Source organism: Photinus pyralis, unplaced genomic scaffold, assembly GCF_008802855.1.
Source record: "Photinus pyralis isolate 1611_PpyrPB1 unplaced genomic scaffold, Ppyr1.3 Ppyr1.4_LG4, whole genome shotgun sequence".
NCBI classification, from domain to species: Eukaryota; Metazoa; Arthropoda; class Insecta; order Coleoptera; family Lampyridae; genus Photinus; species Photinus pyralis.
In genome coordinates this window covers 41,485,232-41,508,089 of record NW_022170511.1, presented here as the reverse complement: position 1 = coordinate 41,508,089, position 22,858 = coordinate 41,485,232, and the positions used below count along the sequence as shown (strand labels likewise).

The following is a 22,858-nucleotide window of genomic DNA, read 5'->3' as shown; positions in this document are numbered from 1 at the left end:
AGAATGATCGATTAAATTGGTTACTGGAGTAATGGAGTTCTATTTTGCCTTATCAGAGTATGCTAAAATCGATCGTCTGCCGCCTCAGGTCATATGACTTAAGGCGCTGCGGGTACTTCTTGCGGTACCAATTCTGAAAGGTTGTTTTTCGAGAAAAAATATTTAAAAAAATCGCGCACATTTGATAACTCCATAAAAAAACAATTCTTAGTCGGTTTTTCACGAACTTTCTACGGATATAACTAGGTTACCGTTGGATGAATGAAGCTGATCTTTTTTACAGACTAATGATAGGTATAGCCAATGACTATGAGAGTATTTCTTTTTTAAATTTTTTCTCTAATTATAAGATATCTTATAATGTTAAGATAATAAGACAATCTTATAATTAGAGAAAAAATTTAAAAACGAAACACCGTTAACTCATTAGTAGTACCTATAATCAGTCTGTAAAAAAAATCAGCTTCATTCGTCCAACCGTAACCTAGTTATATCCGTAGAAATTTCGTGAAAAACCGACTAAGAATTGTTTTTTTACGAAGTTACCAAATGCGCGCGATTTTTTTAAATATTTTTTTAAGAGCTATTATCAACGTTTTCATTTGGTGTATCATTTATTTGCTCGAAAAACAACCTTTTAGAATTGGTACCGCAAGAAGTACCCGCAGCGCCTTAAAGGCTGATTCTCACTATACATAACGTTTCCATACCATATCCATTCCGTAAATTATTATAGGCTACGAAATTGACCTTTAAGTGATATGTGCGTAAGACATTCAGTCGCGCGCTAATACACATTCGCCTTCCATATGTGAACGGAAAGGAGAATGTGTATTAGCGCGCGGCTGAATGTCTTACGCACATATCACTTAAAGGTCAATTTCATAGGTATAATAATTTACGGAATGGTTATGGAAAGGATATGGTATGGAAACGTTATGTATAGTGAGAATCAACCTTAAGTCATATGACCTGAGGCGGCAGACGATCGATTTTAGCATACTCTGATAGGGCAAAATGGAACTCCATCGGTTAAAATTTTGATCATTCTCGTTCACTGGATTTCGTGCTAGCTCCCCTACTACTACCTACTAGCAATGGGTAAAAAATCCATAATCGGGTTTGATTAATCGATTATTTGATTAACCATTTATTTGACTAATCGATTATAATCAGTATAATCGATTATTTTTAATAATCCATTATCGATTATTTAAACCTGTAATCGCCCAGGTCTAGTAAGAAATTAGACGAAAAGGTCGATTCTCACTTAACATAACGTTTCCATACCATATCCTTTCCATAACCATTCCGTAAATTATTATAGGCTACGAAATTGACCTTTAAGTGATATGTGCGTAAGACATTCAGTCGCGCGCTGATACACATTCGCCTTCCATATGTGAACGGAAAGGAGAATGTGTATTAGCGCGCGGCTAAATGTCTTATGCACATATCACTTAACGGTCAATTTCATAGGTATAATAATTTACGGAATGGTTATGGAATGGATATGGTATGGAAACGTTACGTATAGTGAGAATCAACCTTAAACATTCAAAATTATAATGGTGACATTCAGAGGTTTTGTTATCGAGTTTAGTAGATATAAATTGCGTGAGCTTGACTTATTTTTTTCTGACGAATCCGAATCCGTGTGGGATAAGTAAAAAGTCATCCAGAAGTTTCTATACTACGAGAGGCAATGTTGTACCTATCAGAGTGGGTTTCAAAGGTTCAATAACTGTATCGTGTCAAAAGTGATCCAGTTTTCTACAAAAATGCATAGAGAATGGTATTGGATCGACTTTAGTTTAGTCAATACATTCAATTATTTATTTGGAATTTGTATTTATTGGTTTGCAGTCAAACCAGAGCGTCAAGTTTTGATTTTCAGAAGTACCTAGATAAAAGGCCAAACTTCCGTAAGGTAAGGGGTATTTAAATTTTGTGAGAGCTAGTCGTGGGTAAAATTAATTGTGATAGAAACTTCTTACTGGTTTCGTAGTTTTATTTAGTATGAGCAATAGTTTTCAACCCTTGTAATGTAATGTCTAACCTTTGCAGTACTCACGAAATATAGAGTCTTGAAAAGTAGGCTAATAAATCAAACAGATGTGGCAAAACATTGTTTATTTTAATAAATATATAGCACTCATAGAAAACATATCATTTCAATACAAACCACCACAAAACAGAGATACCAATGACTTAAATACATACTAAACTTTTTTACCTATACAAAACACAAGTGTACACATTAAATAACTAAAAGGCAGGGTATATAACCGCGTATAAAACTATAAAACTTAGCCGAGCAGGTCTATCGAATTATCAATAAGTCGTTAACATAATATAGATAGCTATATTACAAATTATTGTCGATTGTATTCCCATTCACACCACTTCTATTTACCATAAACCCTAGCGAAGGCTTTGTCCCTATACCTGGTTACTTTATACACTGCAGCAGGTACGTGGAAGCTCGCGTTACAATAAAATACTAGTTTTAGTATGCTGGTAATTTATGTAAGCAATTACCAACATTCCAAAACAATTATTACATAGTAATAGTTAAAAATATAATTATACCACTGTACAAGTATTACAAATAACAAATAATTTGTACATTTTCTATTGGCAAAAACATTATTGCACCATATTTCCTATGCCTAACAAAGTTTATCACATACCTAAATGGTTAAAAAAGTATTGCACAAATTTACAGTGGTGTAGGCAAGTAGGTATATGTAATAAAAAGGCACGAAAAAGTAAACCTGTACCTGACCGTTTTCTAATAGGAATCTAATTACATGGCACTGTGGCATTAAAATTCTCTTCAAAAGTTGAAAATGACAAGAGATACAATAAGTGGTGTGTTGAAATTGAGGCACTAATAATAATATTGCATATCTTATTAAATAATATTGCAACAGTTTCTAAAGTAATTATTGCACTTCCGGCCCGATGTATATCACAACAATACAATTGCAGGTAGATCAAGCCTACCACGATTATTAATATTGCACAATATTGAAGTAATCTACAGAGCTTTTGTTAACTTAAATTTAATTGGAACTACTTTACAATGTATTTGGTGTAATAAATTAGTTTACTAAATATATACATTTTTCTTCAGCATTTGGTTTCAATATAATATGTACACTGATGAGAGCGATGCTGTGAATTATTCTAAAGAGAGAGATCGTTAAAGTTATCTATTTGTATCGACTGGGACAACTGTAGCATAATCCATACCATCAATGTTAACGTAACCATTATTAATTGTTGCGGCGTTGGTACCATTATACTTTGACATAAATGATGGGCTTCTATATGTCCCAAAGAAGACAGAATGGGTCTCCACACTCTCTGCGCCGGATTCGCTATGGCCGTCGCCTAAACTCTCATCCGTTTCGCTTCCCGCGCAGACGTCCTTTTCCGAGTCGATCGGTTTCCTGCGGGAATCATTCGAGTCAGTACTTAAATAACCTGAGTCCATAACTTTGTTTCTTAGGTTATTGTTGCCAACGACCTTGTGCCACTCTCGCTTGGTTTCTTGAGAACCGCCTAGGCGACTTGAGTAAATGCTGTTATTATTATCATCGCTGTATTTATTCATTTTTAGAGAATGAAACGGTTCCGCTACTCTTGGCGCGTGTAGCAGGAAGTGATTCTTGTACGCATTCGGTTCAGTCTGTTCGTAGTTATCGGCTTCTCCTACTGTATTATATATTTCATAATCCGAGGAATTGGGACTGACAGAAGTACCAGATAGACTAGTTGAGGGCACGTCGCTATAATGTTCAGAATGAGGAGAAGCAGGAATCATTTCCTTTATACTTTGAGTTTGACTAGTACTCCTGCCATTCCCGTTTTTTGGCGGCAAAGGTGGTTTGTTGGCCCTTTGCAGGTCGATGATTATTTTTCTGGGCGGTTTCGCGTGTTCGTAAAGCGAGGTGTTGTGAGGCGGCGGCGGTATCACGTCGGGAGGGACGGCTTTCATGTTTTGGGCCGCCAGTCGCCTTTGGCGCTTCAAATGCCTCTCCTGCAAAGTTAAAAGCTTTCCCTCGTGTTGTTTACTAAAATCATTTTGCCACGTAACGAAATTTGCATCGCGGGCTGATTGCACAGAATCTACCATTGCGAGATTATCCGCGCTTCTTCGAATGCCGTGTTTGGTTTTCTTATATTCGTAAATTTCTCTAAGACTCCTAAAAGTTCTTTGGAAACTACCATTAGCTGGATTCGTTGGTTTTGACGGGTGTATAAATGAGCTATGTTTAAAGGAACCGGTAGTGCGTAATAAAATTGAATTTGACCTGTGCAAATCGTCTAAACCATCGTCGCTGTTAATATTTGTACTGGATATACTTCTCTTGCTAGGTTTTCGATCTAGCGTATCCGGCTCGAAATTGTCCGAATCATCAATTCGAATATAATTATTCGGACAATCTTCAACTTCAATAGTCAGTTGACCGGGCTTTAATTCCGGTTGTTCGTATTTAATTTTTGGTTTCATCTTTTTTTCCAAAGTAGAGCTGTTTGAAGCGCATGGGGACGACGAAGCACTTCCAAAGTTGTAACCATTATTGACGTACACTTCACTCACTAAACTGTAGCCGTTGCCATTTTGAAAGTAGTCGGGTAAGTTGTACAAATCTGAATGGTCAACGTGGTGGTTACTACCCTTTCTTACGACGATCAACTCATAGTCGTCGTTCAAACTTGTATCCGCAATTTTGGAATGAAGCCTGGAGACTGTCATATTTCCAGTTTTAGTATTTAATACCGCGTTTTGAATAGTCATTTCTTCGGCCATTGGTAGAGCGGCGCTTAAACTTGGACTGGGCTGTGATGATAAATCGCAATACTCCATCGGCGTTTCGTTTCCCTTATGTTTGTGACTCCTCTCCAAGCTATCCACTTCATAATCCAAAATGGGTTTTCTGGGTATCTCTGGACTGGGCGAAGAATCGGAAGTAAAATTGTTGACGCGAGCTACGGGGCGATGGTTGGAAAATTGACCGATTACAGTTTTCATGTGATCTCGGGTCAAAGTTGGTGCTTCTTTGCCCTTCGGAGCAATTGTTTCTTTGATCTCTCTGTTGTAATCAGCAGTCGGTACCGGAGGCAGTGGAGCTTTTGATTTTGTCGTAGGTTTTCTGGGTTGATGCGTTTTCTTTAGCGGCGGTTGCATTGACGAAGTTGGGCTAGGAGAACGCGCTCGTTCCGACGCAGGCTTCGGCGATAAGGCTCTGATCGGTGTTGATATATTACCGGGTGATAGTGATCTGGTTGGTGAGCGTACTCGTTTAGGCCCCACAATAGTCTTGCCCTCAAGAGATCTCACCAAAGCATGTGCTTCGTCGTTAGTCTTTGGCTTGAGTGTGGGGACATCTTCCAGCCACTTTTGTATGCTTCGCTGTTTGCTGTCGGAGTTTATTGTTGTACAATTGTGACATGCCACTAAAGACGGAAACTCAGGGAGTTTTCCACATAAAGCTTTCAGATCTTGTGGCTCACATGCGGGACAACCTGTACAAGTACGCCTTCTGCTATTTTCACGTTTCAAACTGATCATACTACTTCTGCGGCTGCCGACAGCACGTGACTGTTCAAAAGCGGGATCGAAGAAATTAGTGCTTTCCTCTTCGGGGATACCAAGGAGACTGGGACAAAATTTCTTGCAAGCCATTTTCTGTTTCGCTATAGCTATAACTTCGCGGATCTTGATTAAGAATTCTAATGCAGCTGGTGGAGGAGCCTAAAGCAAAATAGATTTTCATCGAACTTTAAAAGTGTTATTATTACGTTTTGCTTAAATGTAACTTACAAGTAATAATTCTGGCTCAAAGTACGCAGGATTAAAGTATAACTTCTTTCTAGTCGTCCCGGTGATTGCTCTGATTGAATCTGGACGCTCTTCTCTCCCTTCCATGGTTTCAACGATTGACACGTTTTCCTCTGGGAGTCTTTCGATGTTCGACGAATCTTGACACATCGATTCCAAAACGGCTTTGGACACATACGACGAGCAGTGATAATATGATTGTTGAGGATGAATGAGTGCCGATGTTTGAATCTATATGAAACCTTAAAAAGTGCTAGGTGGCATAATGCATACATACGTTCTTTTTCCTATCATAGTGATTCTGGACTAAATCGGGAGTTACATCTGTATCGGAACTGCCTGAATCACTATAGCTGCTATCTACGCCAGTAAAATGACGGTTAAGTCCAAGTAGAGGGTTGCTTTTAATAATTCCTTCCTCTACGGGAGTCACCCCTGGGTGGTTACCCTGATTTTTACTATTTCCCGCACCTTTTCTTTGTCTTCTGATGTGGAGATACAAGAATACCGACGCAACGTATATCAACCCAAGAAGAATGGAACACACTCCGATTGCAATGTACTCTGTTACACTCAAACGGCTATTACTACTATCTTCTGATGCTTGAGCATCCGCCGAAAACACTACCTCGCTAACATCTGAAACCGAAATATATAAGCCTGTAGAGCTCCGATTTGTTTCTTCTTACTTTGTAGATACTTCAACGGCGTACCAACTACTCTAAACGCAACGCACGGTGTAAAAATTGACTCAACCTCCGCCGGAGTTTGCCCACCAGCCGCCGAGTCGCGACATACTAGATGGACCAGAATTAATCGGCCTGACATCCTTGAGCGTAACTCCGTCTCTCCGATCCACTGCAATAAATAAATATAGTAAAATGAGATTAAATTGTGAAGTATTCACTTGTAAAAATGTCCGCCCTTCGTCAATGAACAGTTGAAATGGAAATTCCCCGTTTAACGTGTTTCGTAAGTCTTTCCAACCATTTTCAGTTAAGAACTTGGAGTTTGATACAGCGCATATCGGTGCTTTAATTCCTGTAACAAAAGTAAATTATTCAGTTCCGTGTTACTGTGGGAAGGTTGTAGTAAAAACTACGGGCTGTTTTATGTTTAATCGATCATTATATGGAAAACTAATCGAAAAAAACGAAGAGTCTGGAGATCTGGAATCCAAGGAGTCTGTAGAAGCAAAGAAATCTGAAGCATTCAAAAGAGAATAACTATAAGCGCTCGAAGAAACGAAATAAATGAAACAAGTATAAATTGTGCACAACTCTTGTGCAGATAATGCGCATTTTTTTTAAACCGAAATAGCTTTTGTTTTTGACATCACCAATTGCCCTTTGTGAGTACCCTCTTCCGACAATCCGTTCTTTAGGTATAAGGGAATATACCCGATAACCATATGAGGTCGAGGAGGAGGACTATGGTTGGTAGAAATTAATTCCGTTCGTTGAGACCTTTAATTATAATACAATGAAAAATAAAATTAATTTTTACCCCCCCCCCCCCAAGGCCCCTGATCTCGAAAAGGAGTCGCACGGGAAAGTTATAGTTTGTACAAACCAATTTATTTCAATGAGACCTTTCATTAGAATCCCATGAAGGGTAGAACATGTGCCCCCCCCTTCTAAAATTTAATTTGGCACCACCTAAAGGCAAGCGTGTGCAAAATCTGGGACCAATTGGTTGTCGTATGTAAAAGTTATGCACATTTAACTTTCAAAAACAGCATCTCAGGAAATAATTCGAAGGGGAGCCCCGTTTAGACAGCAAAATTTGATGGCCTTATACCTTCAAGGTATAGGCTACATACTGCAAAAAATTTCAGGACTCTAGGACCATTCCCCTAGAAGTAGTTCGAAACGGCAGAAGTGGGTCCGGACGGACGGACAAAACGCAAACAATAGCACATTTTTTTTAATTTTTAAAAAATGCGCTAAAAAAACAGAAGGTTTTTATAGCACTAAAAATTCACAGATCTCGCATTTCTTTCAACTATCGGCAACACAAATAACATTTATTCAGTGGGTCAGTTGCTATGTGTAAACAAATATAGCAAACGAGCCCCTGAGTAGTTATACAGGGGGGTTCCCGGACCACTTCAAGGTCGCTCGCCACTTGGTGGTGACCTTGGAAATTAGGTCAAGGTGAGAGTCGCGTGCCACGTGGGCGGTGACCTCATTTTCAATGTCATCCGAGGTCATTGACCCCAATAACTCTCATGGTCATCCGAGGATATTGACATTTATTTCCAAGGTTATCGAGATCATTGACCCAATTAATTTCCAAGGTCATGCGAGGTCATCGCCTCCATTAATGCTCAAGGTGATTCGAGGTCACCGACCTCATTAATGTGCAATGTCATCTGAAGTCAATGGCTCCATTCATTTCCGAGCGCATTCGAGGTCATTGACCCCATTAAACTTCAAGGTCATCCGAGGTGATTGACCCTAATTAATTTTCAAGCTCATCCGAGGGCATTGACTTCATAAATTCTCAAGCTCATCCAAGGTCACCGACCACACGTCACTCAACTCTGACCTTCACCTAATTCCCAAGGTCGCTCGCCACGTCACTTTGACCTAGTTTCCAAGGTCACCACCAGGTGGCGAGCGACCTTGAAGTGACCCAGGAACCCCCTGTATAACTACAGCATGGGTAAAACCAAATGTTGAACATAGTGCCTATGTATCAAATTTCATTTAAAGGCTTTTGTATACAAGAAACTTGGAATTGCGCATGCACAAAACAATATTTTGAAATCGTCGTTAGTTTGACTGACACACGTAGTGTTTACATATAAAGTTTCGTCTAAATACCGAAGTAATTAAAAAAATTGCAATTTGGTTCATAAATGGTCGAGATCGGAAAAGGGCAGTGTGAATGTCGACTTACAAATGTGGTCACCTGCACAATTGCATCGTAATCTGTCCACCCGTTTTCGAGATATTGGCCAATGGACCGACTGACGGTCGGACGTACAAAGCAAAATCATAAACTCGCTAGGAGCTCGATAATAAACGTCCTAACATGCTCGTAATACTATTATAAGATGACGTATGCGCAACATGCTTTATATCTTCCATTGAAAAGCCGATCGTAAACCACTAGTAATTCACTTTCAAGAATTGTGACAGTCACACTTCAAATCTGCTCTCGCTTCCCCACCCGAGTCTTCCAACATTCGAGCGTTTCATATAAACGTTATGTATAATCTTAGAAACTAGCATCCTATAAGTGTTTTCAACACTAAAACATAAGGAAACGAAAAAATGGGAAAACAACAAAATAATTAATAATTTTTGTGATTTATTCCATTTAGATAAGATGTTAGAAGACACAACGGGTCGTTGCGATAAGGAGGTGTATCAAGCGAAAATTAATTAACGCATGTGTTTTCTCGCTGTTAAAAGATCACGAAGACGTAGGTGTTTAGAAGAATTGCGAGTGTCATATTAGAGAAGTAGGGATATTTGGCTCGTTCCGAACAGCCTCTGAAAATCTGTTCATCTTATTTATTATAGTAATCTAATTCTGTGTTATGGCAAAGTGAAGTCCAGAAGCTGTCAGCGTTTGTAAGAGTTTAGTGCATCTAATATTGCAAATCTTGTATGACCAGATTTTTTGGATTATTAAGAAAAAAACAAGTAATTCTAAGATCTCGTATTTTGATTGTCGACCGCCAGTATGGGGGGGATATGTCTCCAAACAAGCGTTGTAAGCTTTTCTTTTTTTCAGGGATTTTGTTTTAATTTGTTTTTATGTGTTTTGGAATGAATATTTGTCATAGTCAATCAATTAATTGAGTGTTTATTCGAATTCATTGTGCGGCCCAGATAGAGTTTTCATGTCAGATTTTTTTCTATTAGTGCCTAAAAATCATTTCAGGTATTAATCAAAAGTTGTGCAATTAATTCTCTGGAATTTTTTGAAGTTGATCTAGGCCACCGAGCGAAGAAATTAAGAGAGGTAACCTAAAAGCACTCTATTCTGTAGCCTTCATTGCAGTCTTCGCCTTTACAATTTACCCCAATTCAATTTAATATCGGTGGCGCATCTTCATATCTACTGACGTGTGCCTTATTTCCCTTATAGCCAACAAAAAGTTGAAAAGGGCTTCCAAAACCAGTTGTACCATAGTTCGAGTTCTTACTTCTAAAGTTATGTCAGTTAATTTTATGTAACCGTTCATTTTTACGAAGCCGTACACGGGCCACATATACACTTGGTGTTCTTCTTCTACAAAAAAGTGAAAATTTCGCCAAAAAAGTGAACATTTCTACAAAAAATTTCGACAAAAATATTTGATAGCCTTTAAAATGATGGGTCACTCGATGGGGCGGTGGGGGAAGGTCAAATTTCTGCTTTGTTGTCGCCGCTTTCACTTTTTTTCGAAATTGTCACTTTTTTGTCGAAATTTCCACTTTTTTGTGGGAATTTCCACCTTTTTGTAGAAGTTTTCACTTTTTTGTGAAAATTTCCACTTTTTTGTCGAAGTTTCCACTTTTTTTGTCGAAATTTCCACTTATTTTTGGAATAAGAACACCAAGTGTGTGTATGGCCCGTGTACGGCTTCGTACATTTTCATGAATTAATGTATTCAATTTCGAGTTGGGGTTCGGTATCATTATCATATTATATCGTGGCTTCCAAAGTGTTAATTCAGTAGTAATTTTAAGTAACTCACTTGAGGTTTTGGTTATTTTATTTGGTATATACCTACTGCAAGATGCGTTCCAAAATTTATTTATTCATTAATTCATTGATATTATATAAATGCGATCTTCAATGAATTACAATGGGGCGTATTCCACTCGTGACAGAATTCTTACCTCCCAAGCGGTTCTGCAATTTGCAAAGGTTTATGATTATAAGATTAGAAACGCAAAATTGACTGCTTTAGGGGTACAACAATAAAGTTGTTTTTCCTACCTATCTGCGATTAATTAAATTTATATTTCGAAATAATGAGCTTTTGTGAAGACTTTTAAAGTCGACTGCACTTTGCGCTGGTCGATACGAATCCGGAAGTGTTTGATCACTTGTTGTAGGTATTGAGATAGGCACGTCCTGCTATAATAACCCTAAGCTTGGGCAGGTAAGTTACGATCAAGTGAATTCATGCATCGACACAAGCGGAAATTACGATGCAATTTCTGTATTATTACCACGTTGATATTGAAAAGGTATTGTAAAAATGTCGTCTTCCCAAAGAAATTGATATCTAAAGAATAACCTTTCTCCATTATACATCTTTGTAAGTAATAAATGCAGTTTTTAATGTTTTTCACGGCAATCGTTTGGATTATACCGGGTGATTCAAAATGACTGCATACAGTTTGAATTTGGCGCTTAAAATCTCGATGTTTTTTTACTTAAGTGCAAAGTGCATACATTTAGGTATGTATAGTACCTCGGGCATAGCTTGCTTTTATTTAGGGTGAGGTATTTTAACGCATAACGTACAAAAATTACACCATATAGCTTCAATGTCCTTTCGTTATGTATGCACACAAGTATAGGGTAGCCAAATTTGATCGTTAGTATGGGGTAAGTCTTCTAACCTCGCAGTCTCAATATGTTTTTTGAGATAAACACGATGACGAAGATCAAAATAGCGCTAGTTACTAGTCACTGGTAAAATTTACATTTTTTTGATTTTCAGATAAAAGCCTATAACTTATTTGTTTATTTAGTTATTGGTAATGTGCTTAACTGTGCTCTTAAGACACTTTTTTGAGAAGAATTTAATGGCTTTGAAATGTTTTATTTTATTTTATTTTATTTTTTACACAAAGTGTAGTTAACGATGCCTTTACTAAAAAACAGTTTATTATATTGTTCTATTAATTTACGTAGTTTAAACTGTGATTAATTTTTGTTTGTACATCGTAATTTATTTATTTTGTTTATTTAATTTACAATTAAATAAACAAAATAAGAAACATTCGAAAAGTTAATTTTTTAAGAGTTGCACTTATCGCTAAAAGTTAATTGATTTTGTAAACAGATGTTGTCGCAGGTGCGCGTATTGGATAAGAGAATGTTTCGTATTTTAACTAAACAATAACGAAGTGGAATCAAAGATGGGACAAGAGAGGGAAATGTGTTAAATAGAAAAGGAAGTGTGGTAACTTGACTTTTTGCCTTTCTCCTTGGTCCGTGTGTGGGAAATCGGGGCCGCTACCGCCGTGCTTTGGTATTTGGGTGCGGTCGGGTTCATTTGTTGGAGCCGATTTTTGGATGTACTAAAGACAGTCAGTTTATGTAATTATAAGGTTATTGGAAAAAGTTAGTTAGTGGATTAAAAGATTTTAAGCACGTCGTGTGGAATTGAATAGTCGAGTTCAAGTTAAGGAGAGGTTTTGTGTCAAACATTCGGAGAAAAGTTGGTTATATAATCAAAAAAGAAGTTTTTCTCCAACCACCTGAATAAGACGCTATTTTGTGACAGTGTTCGGTACCTAAAATTGACGTTTTGCGGATTAATCGCTTTCACCATGGCAACTGTACAAAAAGTGGATACTTTTGGTCCTAGTACCAAAAAGAAATTGACCTTGAAAGTTGGCCAATTAAAAAATTACAATCACGGAGATATGTCACATTGACATCGTTTTACATTGCAGGTTGTAAGATATTTCTATACATACAAATCAAATATTTTTGCATATTCAATGCAAATAATGATGTTACCTATACGTATGTACATGTATTGAAAATAATTTACGTTCGCTATTTTTATTTAAACCATGTGTAACGTAATTCATATTCCGTGAACGTAATTTTAATACGTATACAACCCGCCGTCGCGCGTAACGCCATCTACTTCAGACCCATTGCACTATTATCTGTCATTTTGAAATCAAAATTTGAAAAAGTTAATTGCAATTAATTTTAATTAAAGAACTGTATGGTAAGTTTTTTATTTCAATGCAAAATATAACAATATTTATTGTGTATACAATAAAATGACTGAAACTGATAGCGACATGGATTGCACTCCGCCAGAGATTATACAGGGTGTTCCTAAAAGGTCTGTACAACGCGCTACCAGGGGTTCTTGGTATCAAAATAGGACGATTTAACCCTACTTACCTCTATCCAAAAGTGCTTCGTTAAGGCGCTATCTACCGCCAAGGATTCAAAAAACAAATCGTTATTTTTATTTTATCGGAAAATGGTTTTGCCGATTAAAATGAAAGTCGGGATGTGAATGTCTAATGTAAAAAGGGTCTTTGTGATATCATCGTTTTGATTGTAGTTGCTATGTAGGTGGTAAAATACTGACCATCCACATCTGAAGAGGTCTAAAACTTTTTTACTACTATTTTGACGGCTCTGAATTTTTAGACATTGATAGACAGTTTACTTGCAAACATTTTTTGTCTCTTGATGAATATCGCTATCGGTGATGGTTTACGAAAAAAAAAAAATTTATGCATGATGAATGGCATGCACCATACATGCGATTGTTCCTCAAAAACCATAAGTGCAAGCAAGAAGTAGGCTATGAAACCGTAGTGCAAGCAAGTAATGTAGAATAAACGAACACAACAGAGTAAGTCAATGTAATGTATTAATTTAAACGTACTAAATGTTCAAAGTGACCACCATTTTCACGCATACAAAGCATTATACGGCGTAATAAATTAAACTATGCCCTTTGCAACATTGGTACGTTATTTTTTAAAGTTTTAAGTCTTCAAGCAAAACGTCAATTGTTAAAGTTTAAGAAACAACAAACAAACGTTACGCCACTCTAAGGTTTAACAGCCATCTTCTGATTTTTTGAGGAACAATCGCATGTATGGTGCATGCCATTCATCATGCCTAAATTTATTTTTTTTTCGTAAACCATCACAGATAGCGATATTCATCAAGAGACAAAAAATGCTTGCAAGTAAACTGTCTATCAGTGTCTAAAAATTCAGAACCGTCAAAATAGTAGTTAAAAAGTTTTAGACCTCTTCAGATGTGGATGGTCAGTATTTTACCACCTACATAGCAACTACAATCAAAACGATGATATCACAAAGACCCTTTTTACATTAGACATTCACATTCCCGACTTTCATTTTAATCGGCAAAACCATTTTCCGATAAAATAAAAATAACGATTTGTTTTTTGAATCCTTGGCGGTAGATAGCGCCTTAACGAAGCACTTTTGGATAGAGGTAAGTAGGGTTAAATCGTCCTATTTTGATACCAAGAACCCCTGGTAGCGCGTTGTACAGACCTTTTAGGGACACCCTGTAGAAACGGCAGAACATGCTACCTCAAGATTTGCTCCCTACAAAGTCGCGAGAGGTGAGAAGTAAGAAGTAAGAACGAAAGGTTATAAGTTAACTTAAAAACTAGAGTGGCATGACACGTGAGGACAAGAAAGCAGAAGTTCTTATACTAGTAGTGAAACTGTGACTGAATCTAAATTCGAATATAATTTGAAGTAAAGGGGGTTGGAGAAAAAATTTTATGTTTTATTCGTACAAAAAATGCGCTTTCGGGACTCGGAAGGTTGCTGGACTCCGCTAACGCGTCGTCCAGCAACTATCTTCCTCGTCCCGAAAACTAACATTTTTTGTACTAATGAAACAAATAACTATTTTGAGGCGAATTCAGTTTAGTGTTTGTATTTTCTTTTGTACGCGTCTGTTTAATGGAAATCGCAGTGTACTGGAGACTTTATTTAACCTGTTTCGAATGAGCGTTTGTAGCGTGGCATTTGTATCTGACCCTGAGTGCTATGTTTTTCTTATAGCAATTATCGTTGTGCCTGTGAAAAATTTCAGCACTATACTAATATGGGTTTCATCTGTCCAATAAATGTTCCTGTAGAGTGTAAAAGAACAGATCTCGTTGAATGCGTTGAAGATACCAATTACAAAATTCCATCCTTCGCTCAAAATCAGTCGGCAACAGTTGTTGTTTCCGTTCGGTGTAAGGTCTGAATTTGCGGTTCATCTTCCGCTTCGAGTTGGCGACTTGATATAGTGGGATTTGCTACTCCGCCTCCAATGACACCAACAGTTACTTCCTGCGAATATCGAATCATATAATTTTTGGGCCTCGGTTCTCTATGTAATAGGACTTCTGAATGCAAAAAAAAATGTTATGGTATAGTAAACATGCAAAATGTAAATATAGATACGGATCTATAATCTTGTGTAAGGATGCTCAAAGGGAATTAGAAATATAAAATAACCAACACGGGCAGTTTTATTTCAGATGTAAATAGAGTAAATTAATATAAATACTGCACTGCGTGTATATATTCGGGATGAGTAAATGAAGCGGGTCATTGTAATGAAAAAAAAAGCAAGGAGAGCGAGATAAATATGTCTCGCGTAACCGAATTTTGAATGACAAAAAGAGTAGGTATTTATAGCATTAATCGTTGCAAGATTGCGCTTATTGGGTCAGAATGTACAACGTCGATAATATGAGTGTAAATAGTGGGAAAGCAGCAGTTAAACAACGATACGTGTCGGCCGTTTTCCTAAAGTGCGTCATGCAATGTTAAGCCAATGGGTCTACTGGGTGTATCCCGAAGATAGAAATTAAGTCAAGAACGAGACTCATATCGAGCCACCATTACGCTGTGGACGAAAATGTTCGCAACGTTTCCAGTTTCAAAGTTCAAAATCTTCACGGCGGAACTCAGCGAGGATTCTATACCCGCTCCGTGCAGAATGCAGCGGACGGTCGCTTTCTGTATCGGTCCATGTTTTGTTGCTGTGCACACCGCTGAGCATCCTCACACGTAATCCCGGACGTGGTTTCCTGTCTTTGGTCAGTGATATTGGGTGAAGATGGCGCGGATCGTTTCTTTTAACGAAAATAAGAACCGTTTCATAATCTTTCAAAACCCTCTCGTCTCTGGGTGACCCAGGGGACGAGATCTCGATAGAACAGACAGACAGACAGACAGACGACGGAAAATCGGAGCACATAAGCGTTAGCTCAACGTCGCTGTGTTACGCTAAAATACAACTTTGTGCTGAAAATGAATAATTGACAATTTTCATAGCCATTCAATTCTTCTCAAAAAAGTGCTTTAGGAACATGTAAACACGTTTTCGATAACTTAATAAACAAAGAAGCCTTTATCTAAGAATCTAAACATGCAACTTTGCCCGTAACTAAAATACAAAAGACAGTAGGCCAGTTCATCGATGTAAGAAAGTGCGCATGCGCTCTCTCCATGTGATAGAAGCAGCCAGAAATATTAATTTTAATTAAGGGTAGTCTTGACTTAATTTTTTTAGGCAACCCATTTGCAATGTGTTTGTTTACACATTAAGATTGCTGATAAATGTATTCCCCTCGGTAAACCGGTGAGCCAAGGTAAACCTTATGTGGGATCCTGTAGTAGTGTTTTTCCCAAATTAATTTGATGATAGGTATCTGAAATAATTTCGAAGAAGGGTGTAATTTGGATTTCGTTGCACATAATTACTTTCCTTATCATTCTAAGTCGTATGGAACGATACAAGAAAAACGAAGGGGAGGTTACCACAGGCTAGTAAGTTGTATGTAAACGGTGATATTGCCATTCATCTGCAGAAATAGGTATCTTAATTCTTAATTTAATCGATACAATCCGTAAGCTGATTAAAGCCAAACGACTCTATTGGTATTAATTTGGAAGTGAAGACTAAATGAGGATGTTAACAATCAACAGGGTCTTATACCGTTCCACGTTGCGGTGTTTACCTACACATAAAATATTATAATCAACGATGTAGTTTTATAATTGCCCAAACAGAATTCGCTTCAAAAGCATTCACGGTAACTGAATTCACTTTTCTTTAATGATAAATCTTACAGTTATATCGTAACATATGCGTAATTAGATTTGAATTAATTATAAAAAGATGAGAAGGCAACGTCCTCTCGGAGGCAGATGTCTACTGCAAAATTCAAGAAACGTCATCGCGTATTGTTTAATTTGTGTACGAACACGTGCATGATTTGAAATTGTTAAAGCGAGCAATAGTGTGTCTATGAGCGAGCATTGTTACTTACCTGTAAAATTTATTTCCTTGCTCGGATGAATGATTTGTCCTTTTAATGGTAGAAAAACAAAAGGTATCTTCTGTGACGTTGAAGCGCTAACAAATGGAGCCAGAACGCATTCTGTAAAAGAAAATCTTTGTTAGTATAATTGACTATAATCATAAACTTTCAATTAGTATACTTGTAATTACTTCGTTTTATAAAAGGGAGCCAGTCACCCTTCTGGAACGTCTTTTGAGATTGTCAGTAGATGAATAGTAATGCATGCAAGCCGCATGGTTAATTACAATACGTCGGATAGATAGGTACGAAAAGGATTTACAAAAATACCACCGATTTCGTTCTAAATTGTAGAAAACGAATGCCTTTCTTAGTCCCATATGGGTCTTTTTCTGCGCTCCCTGCTCCCGTTCCTGGGTCTTCGTTAAAAATATGTACAAATTTGATAAAGATAAACTAATCAACACTCCTCTGTTTGTATGGTTGTTCATCCAAGATTAAAATCCTGACAGCTTTAGTAACGTTTTTCGTGCAACTTACAAAGACACCCTGACAGAAAATTATGGTACGATTTCGTTCGTGAAACTGCAACTGAATAGGAAACAGTATCAATTTAGATCATTTCATTGCGTACAATAAAGGTGTCCCGCATGGCTCTACTCTAGATCCCTAGCTATTGTGTGTGTATAAATAATCTGCTCAGTCCCAGTTAATATTCTGAGCATTTCATATCAAGACCTTTACACTAAATTACACTAGAACATTGCGAAACCCGGCTGCGGCAAGTGCCACTTGGTATACCTAACCTTATAGTTCTGTCATCTTGGAGAAAGAAATTTTGAGTTTTTGTGAAACTTTTAATACTAAAAACAAAATCAATCTAGCTACGTTTGTTTCTAAGATACAGGGTCAAAACGAAAAGTTTGACTTTTTGAGGTGTTATCATATCTTATTGCCCATGTAAGATAAGAAAAAAGATAAAAACTGTGTACGTTAGATATTTTTACGTAGAATCCAATGGCGTAGTCAAAAAAATGTTTGAACTACCGTTTCTGAGAGTTGTCCCATAAGTTTGTATTTTTTTAAATGCAACCCTTTGTATATTTACTCAATTTTTTGCACGCTTTTTCCTAATTACATTGATGTATTACAACCTGTATAATTATATCATATTTTTCGTTCTTTTAACTTCGCCAGCGGTTTTTACTCGGTCGTAAAAATATTTAAAACAGCTAGTTTTGACATTTTTCACATCACATCTTAAATGGGTAGTAAGATACGATAAAATCCCAAAAAATTTGAAGATCTTTAAAAAAAACTCTTGGAAGGTTCTTTAAAGGATTTGCGGAAAAGTTTTAGGTGACATTACAATGGGTCGTTGAAAATATAAAATATATTTTGACTCTATATCAGTCCTATTTATTTCGAAACAGAAATAACACTAATTAATATTTGTAAAAATGAAAAAAGGTTAACTTTAGCGCATTTTACATGAATTGATCAGTACTTCCAGAAAGGTCATACAACGGACTACTTATGTGTACAAAGGAAAATAAGTTATTGCATAAATATTCTTATAAATAAAAAACTTAGGATTGCGCAGTTTTACAAAATGCGATATGTTTGTCTTTACTAGAGGCATCTGTGGTTAAAATTCCATAAATAAGAAGTTCAATCGTCAAGATTTTTCTTAGTTGAGGTACGGAGGCTATTATAGCTATCGAGTGCAAAAAGAACGAACTAAATACGTTGAAAACCGTAGGAGTAGTTAAGGCCTCGGACGGACGGACGGAGAAAGTGACCATAAAAGCGCCTTCCAACATAAGTTGCAAAATGCGCTAAAAGGCTTCAATCGAAATTTCTATGATTTCAAAGATTCCCTAACTGTTTCCAAGAAGAGTCTTTGCTGGAGTATTTATTTCATACCTTTAAAACAATTCCTAAAAATATACCCAAAATGATCCTTGAAGATATCATTCAAAAGATGATTCCAAACAAATTAAGATTTTTTCTATTTCTAGGAAAATATCTGCTGGGTTTGTAAAAAGATCTCTAAGAAATTTTTTAATTCTCCAGGGTTTCTAGAATTATTTCAAGGATGTCTCTAGTATATCATGTAAGATGATCACGTTGACAATTATGCGGTGTTACGTTGTAGTGACCTCATGCCATTGTACAAAGCAATATACAATCAGTTCTTCTTCCTAAGAAAACTACGAAGTTTTTCTAAGAAAATTGTGAAGACGATTTCTAAAAAAATTCGTACATAGATGACGATTTTTCAGAAAATTCCAAAACATTTTTAGAAGATTCTGAAGACCGTTTCGACCCAAATATTTCTTATGGATAATCCGACATCCGACATCCCTTTCTACAATAAAAAGGACTTATTCAATTAAGATTTCGATTAGGCAACATCGAGCATGCCTTGGGATTTTGCAAATAGTAAAGCCTCCCTGCTACGAGCCAGGATTTAACGTCAGAAATTTTTAGTTGCATTCCACGAATCTTCAACAGAGAGTGATACAGTTCCAGGACGACTCAAGGGGTAGTTTTAAACGCTGTATGATTAAGGTAGAGTTAACGTCAGCAAAAACTTTCAAATGTTTCACGTTTTGTTTCCGCCCCCACCAAACTTCTTCAGGCATTTTTCTTTTCAATCCCATTCACCACATACAACGCAGAATTCACAGCTTCGACCCAATACTTCTTCCCAAGATTGGAATGAATCAGCGTGTATCTTACTTTCTCTAGGTCCTGTTCACCATTTCTACCAAGCCATTCTGCTCAGGAATATATAGTGCAGACTTTTGATGAATAATGCTACTGGAATCACTGATTTCAGCTACTTTGCTGTTACAAAACTCCCAACCACTGTCAGTAGAATTTTCATTTTTTAACCCGTTTGTTTTTCTGTCACAGTCGTGAAGGGTTCAATTTGGTTTGGAACCCAACTTTTGCATTTCAAGAAATACCCCAACACTTTTCTGGAGGAGTCGTCAACAATCATAAGCAAATACCTTGAAGCGTTCCATGAAATTTGCTCCATGGGACCGCCAACATCAGAGTGAACAAGTTCAAATACAGGTAGATCTTGAACCAAAATTTTACCCAATAAACATACAGTGCACTCAGAAGTATTTAAAGTAGCATGATCGATTCCCTGAACAAGATGTTCAACCTTCTTCAGATTGTGGTGACAAGGATGGTCCAAACGCTGGTGCCAAAGACCAGCCAAGATTTCTCCATTGATACTTATGATATTTCATTCGGTTTATTCAACTTCCAACAAATTTCCAGCATTACTTGCAATCACTTCATCGTTCTGATTAACAACTCTGCATCCTTGCCTGCTAAAGAATACCGTATGTCTATAATAGCTCATAATCTTTTGAATTGAAAGCAAGTTCCTGTGAATTTCAGACAGATGGAACATTGATAGTTTCGTTCGTATTATTGACGTCCAAATTGGCATTTCCAACAAATTGTCCAATCGTTGTAGAGTTAGTTGCTACCAAAATTTCAAAACTGGAACATTTCTGAACATTCTTGAATAGCACAAATCATTTTCTTGCCGTCAGTTTTCTTCTTGCCCAGCTTCCTCTTAAGACAATTCGACTTGACATGTTCGAATTCATGACATCTATAACACTTCACAGTTTTCTTGAAATCACTAGACCTTGGTTTCCCAACAAATGCAGCTGCTTGATTTTCACTGAAGTTCACTTGTACATCCTAAAGTAACTTCGTCTTGGCATAGTCTCCGGTTATTTGCTTATTTCTATACCTGAACTCTCCATGCCCATAATCATTGGTTGATACTTATCTAGAAGACCAGACACTGCTTAGCTCACTTGTAGTTACTTCGAGGATGTTCCGATTCCTCCATCGATGAGCAATTCTCAAGCTTTATTGATATAAGCTTCCGTATGAGATCAACTTTCCTAGTTAATCCTCCAGAATCTTCAAATCGCATATTTTCTTGGCATTTTTCGCTTGACGAATATGATAGACAAGTAATGAGGGAGTAAGCAATGAAATCAGTTCGGATCTAGCTCAAACAAGTTTCTTTTCATCTTCCTCCTTACCTTCAACAGCATTCCACAGATCCTCCATCGGGTAGTAATGTAGTATGCCTGCACAGCAAACTTTCAGAGATCCCAGTTCTCACGTCCTTTTAATCTCTCTAATTGTGGTAAATTAGAAAGAGCTATTCTAGATTTTTGGCAGCGACTAATTAATTTTTAGTAAAAGAGCGTAATTAGTAAGTTTATTACCAAAGGAACAGCAATAATCATGACGTGAAGTAGGTATCCATTTGACAAACTGAAACTAACTTGATCTAATTGAAAAATTGAAAAAATCGTAAAACAAAACAATATCTAATAACGTCTTTTAATGTCGTCCACAGTTGTATATTTTTGATGTATTAATTATTTTATGGAAATTTTCTTCGAATTGGGAGCTCCAAACTGCAACTCTGTAGTCATTCAAACGCCCAATTAGTACATACATATTTCATATTATGATGTATCTAAAAAGGGCAAGTGAGATATTACTATTCAATTTGCAAAACGGTATTTCTCTGCTAGGTATTTCATTCGCATTACATTAAAAATGTTAATTGATACTTATATGATGAATGATATACATACTTGGACATATGATCTTTCATACCACTTCCATTTAAAGTAAAAGAAATAAATATCGAGTACAATGATCTATAGAGTTGTTGTGGAGGAAAAAACAGTACCTATGCCGTTTTTGATATAACATAATATTTATAACTAAACTGCCTTAGAAAAACTAGACAATTCAATGATGTAAAAGGTGGTGGACTGCGGTACCTTTGCTTGTCTCCTGCCGATGACAAAATAAGACATTTATCTATTAGCTATATTTTATTTCGTTTATAAGATAGATTCGATCCGTTGTAATGCGCCTTCTACTCATTTCCTAAAAATTACCGTTCCAGCATTCATAATATTGCAGAAGTGACCCGAGCAAAAAAATGAATTGTGTTTGATTGACAGATAAATAACGCTAAAAATTTTTATAAGCGAAATCGAATTACCTACAATTTAGTTATAGGCCAAAGCACTTTTACTACTCATCATATAAGTACCTATTGTGGCTGGTAATAATTATACGGTTAAATTTTGATTATAATAAAATTGCTGTAAATTACTGTAACTATACAAATTTTAATTTCCATAAAATAATTTTAACGGCAAGTCGCGTTTAGGCACGAACTATTAGGCGTATGAAGGTGCTTATTTTGGTAGCATGCAACATTTTACGATAAGCACCGTGGCGTTGTGATTATAAGTTCTGCTGAAAATTAGTATGCAATTAAAAAACGTAATTACCTTTTTCATTAAGCCAATGAATAGCAACTTTGCAAAGGTATGGCGCTAATTGTGCTTTATTTTCGGTTCAGAAAAAATTTAATTTGGAAAAACTCCAGTAGCTTTTACGCGCATATTATATTAATGACGCAATTTGATTGGGGATTCTTCAATATTTAACAATTTATATCTCTTCAAAATTAAAGCTGAAGTACCATTTCCATAATTAAACCGTTTTTCGTTTATAAACTGTTGGTGATGAGGTCTATTCTTCGTTTGAACGCCCGGCGTTTGGACATTTGAAAGGAAAGTTAAATGTAAATGCAAACGTTATTAGGAAAAATGCAAATACATGGAGGGGCAAATTTATTTGGAACCCTTTTTTTCGTTTTCGGCCGATTTTGATAAACTATATACTATATTAAAAGGAGCATTTTTAAGTTAAAATTTAAAAGACTCTTTTATAAAAGCTTGCTTTTGTGGGCATTGCAAAAGTTACCCTGGTAATATTTAAATTCAAAAATGAGTAAAAAGTATTATTAAGTGTCCGGATATAGCGCACCCTTAAATTCATATTAAAAATGTTCTCCCCCGTGGTTATTTACTACAGATTGCAATCTTCGACGCTAC

At 36.6% G+C, this 22,858-nt stretch overlaps 1 protein-coding gene across 1 annotated transcript; it reads right to left on the bottom strand.

Moving 5' to 3' along the window:
• Window positions 1–2,156: 2,156 nt before the first annotated feature.
• Window positions 2,157–20,996, bottom strand: LOC116169145. Its single transcript, XM_031485172.1, has 7 exons — window positions 20,969–20,996; window positions 16,890–17,000; window positions 6,762–6,895; window positions 6,544–6,712; window positions 6,132–6,493; window positions 5,837–6,085; window positions 2,157–5,767 (listed from the first exon to the last, which is right to left on the bottom strand). Exons 1-7 carry the CDS (start codon window positions 20,994–20,996, stop codon window positions 3,215–3,217), a joined length of 3,606 nt encoding a protein of 1,201 aa, XP_031341032.1. The 3' UTR covers window positions 2,157–3,214.
• Window positions 20,997–22,858: the final 1,862 nt, after the last annotated feature.

Coding starts and splice junctions, on each gene's coding strand:
- LOC116169145 (XM_031485172.1), bottom strand. CDS start 20,996: ATGGAGGATCTGTGGAATGCTGTTGAAG. Junction 6,494..6,543: donor GCCGTTGAAGTATCTACAAA/GTAAGAAGAAAC, acceptor TTTCGGTTTCAG/ATGTTAGCGAGGTAGTGTTT. Junction 5,768..5,836: donor TTGAGCCAGAATTATTACTT/GTAAGTTACATT, acceptor ATTTTGCTTTAG/GCTCCTCCACCAGCTGCATT.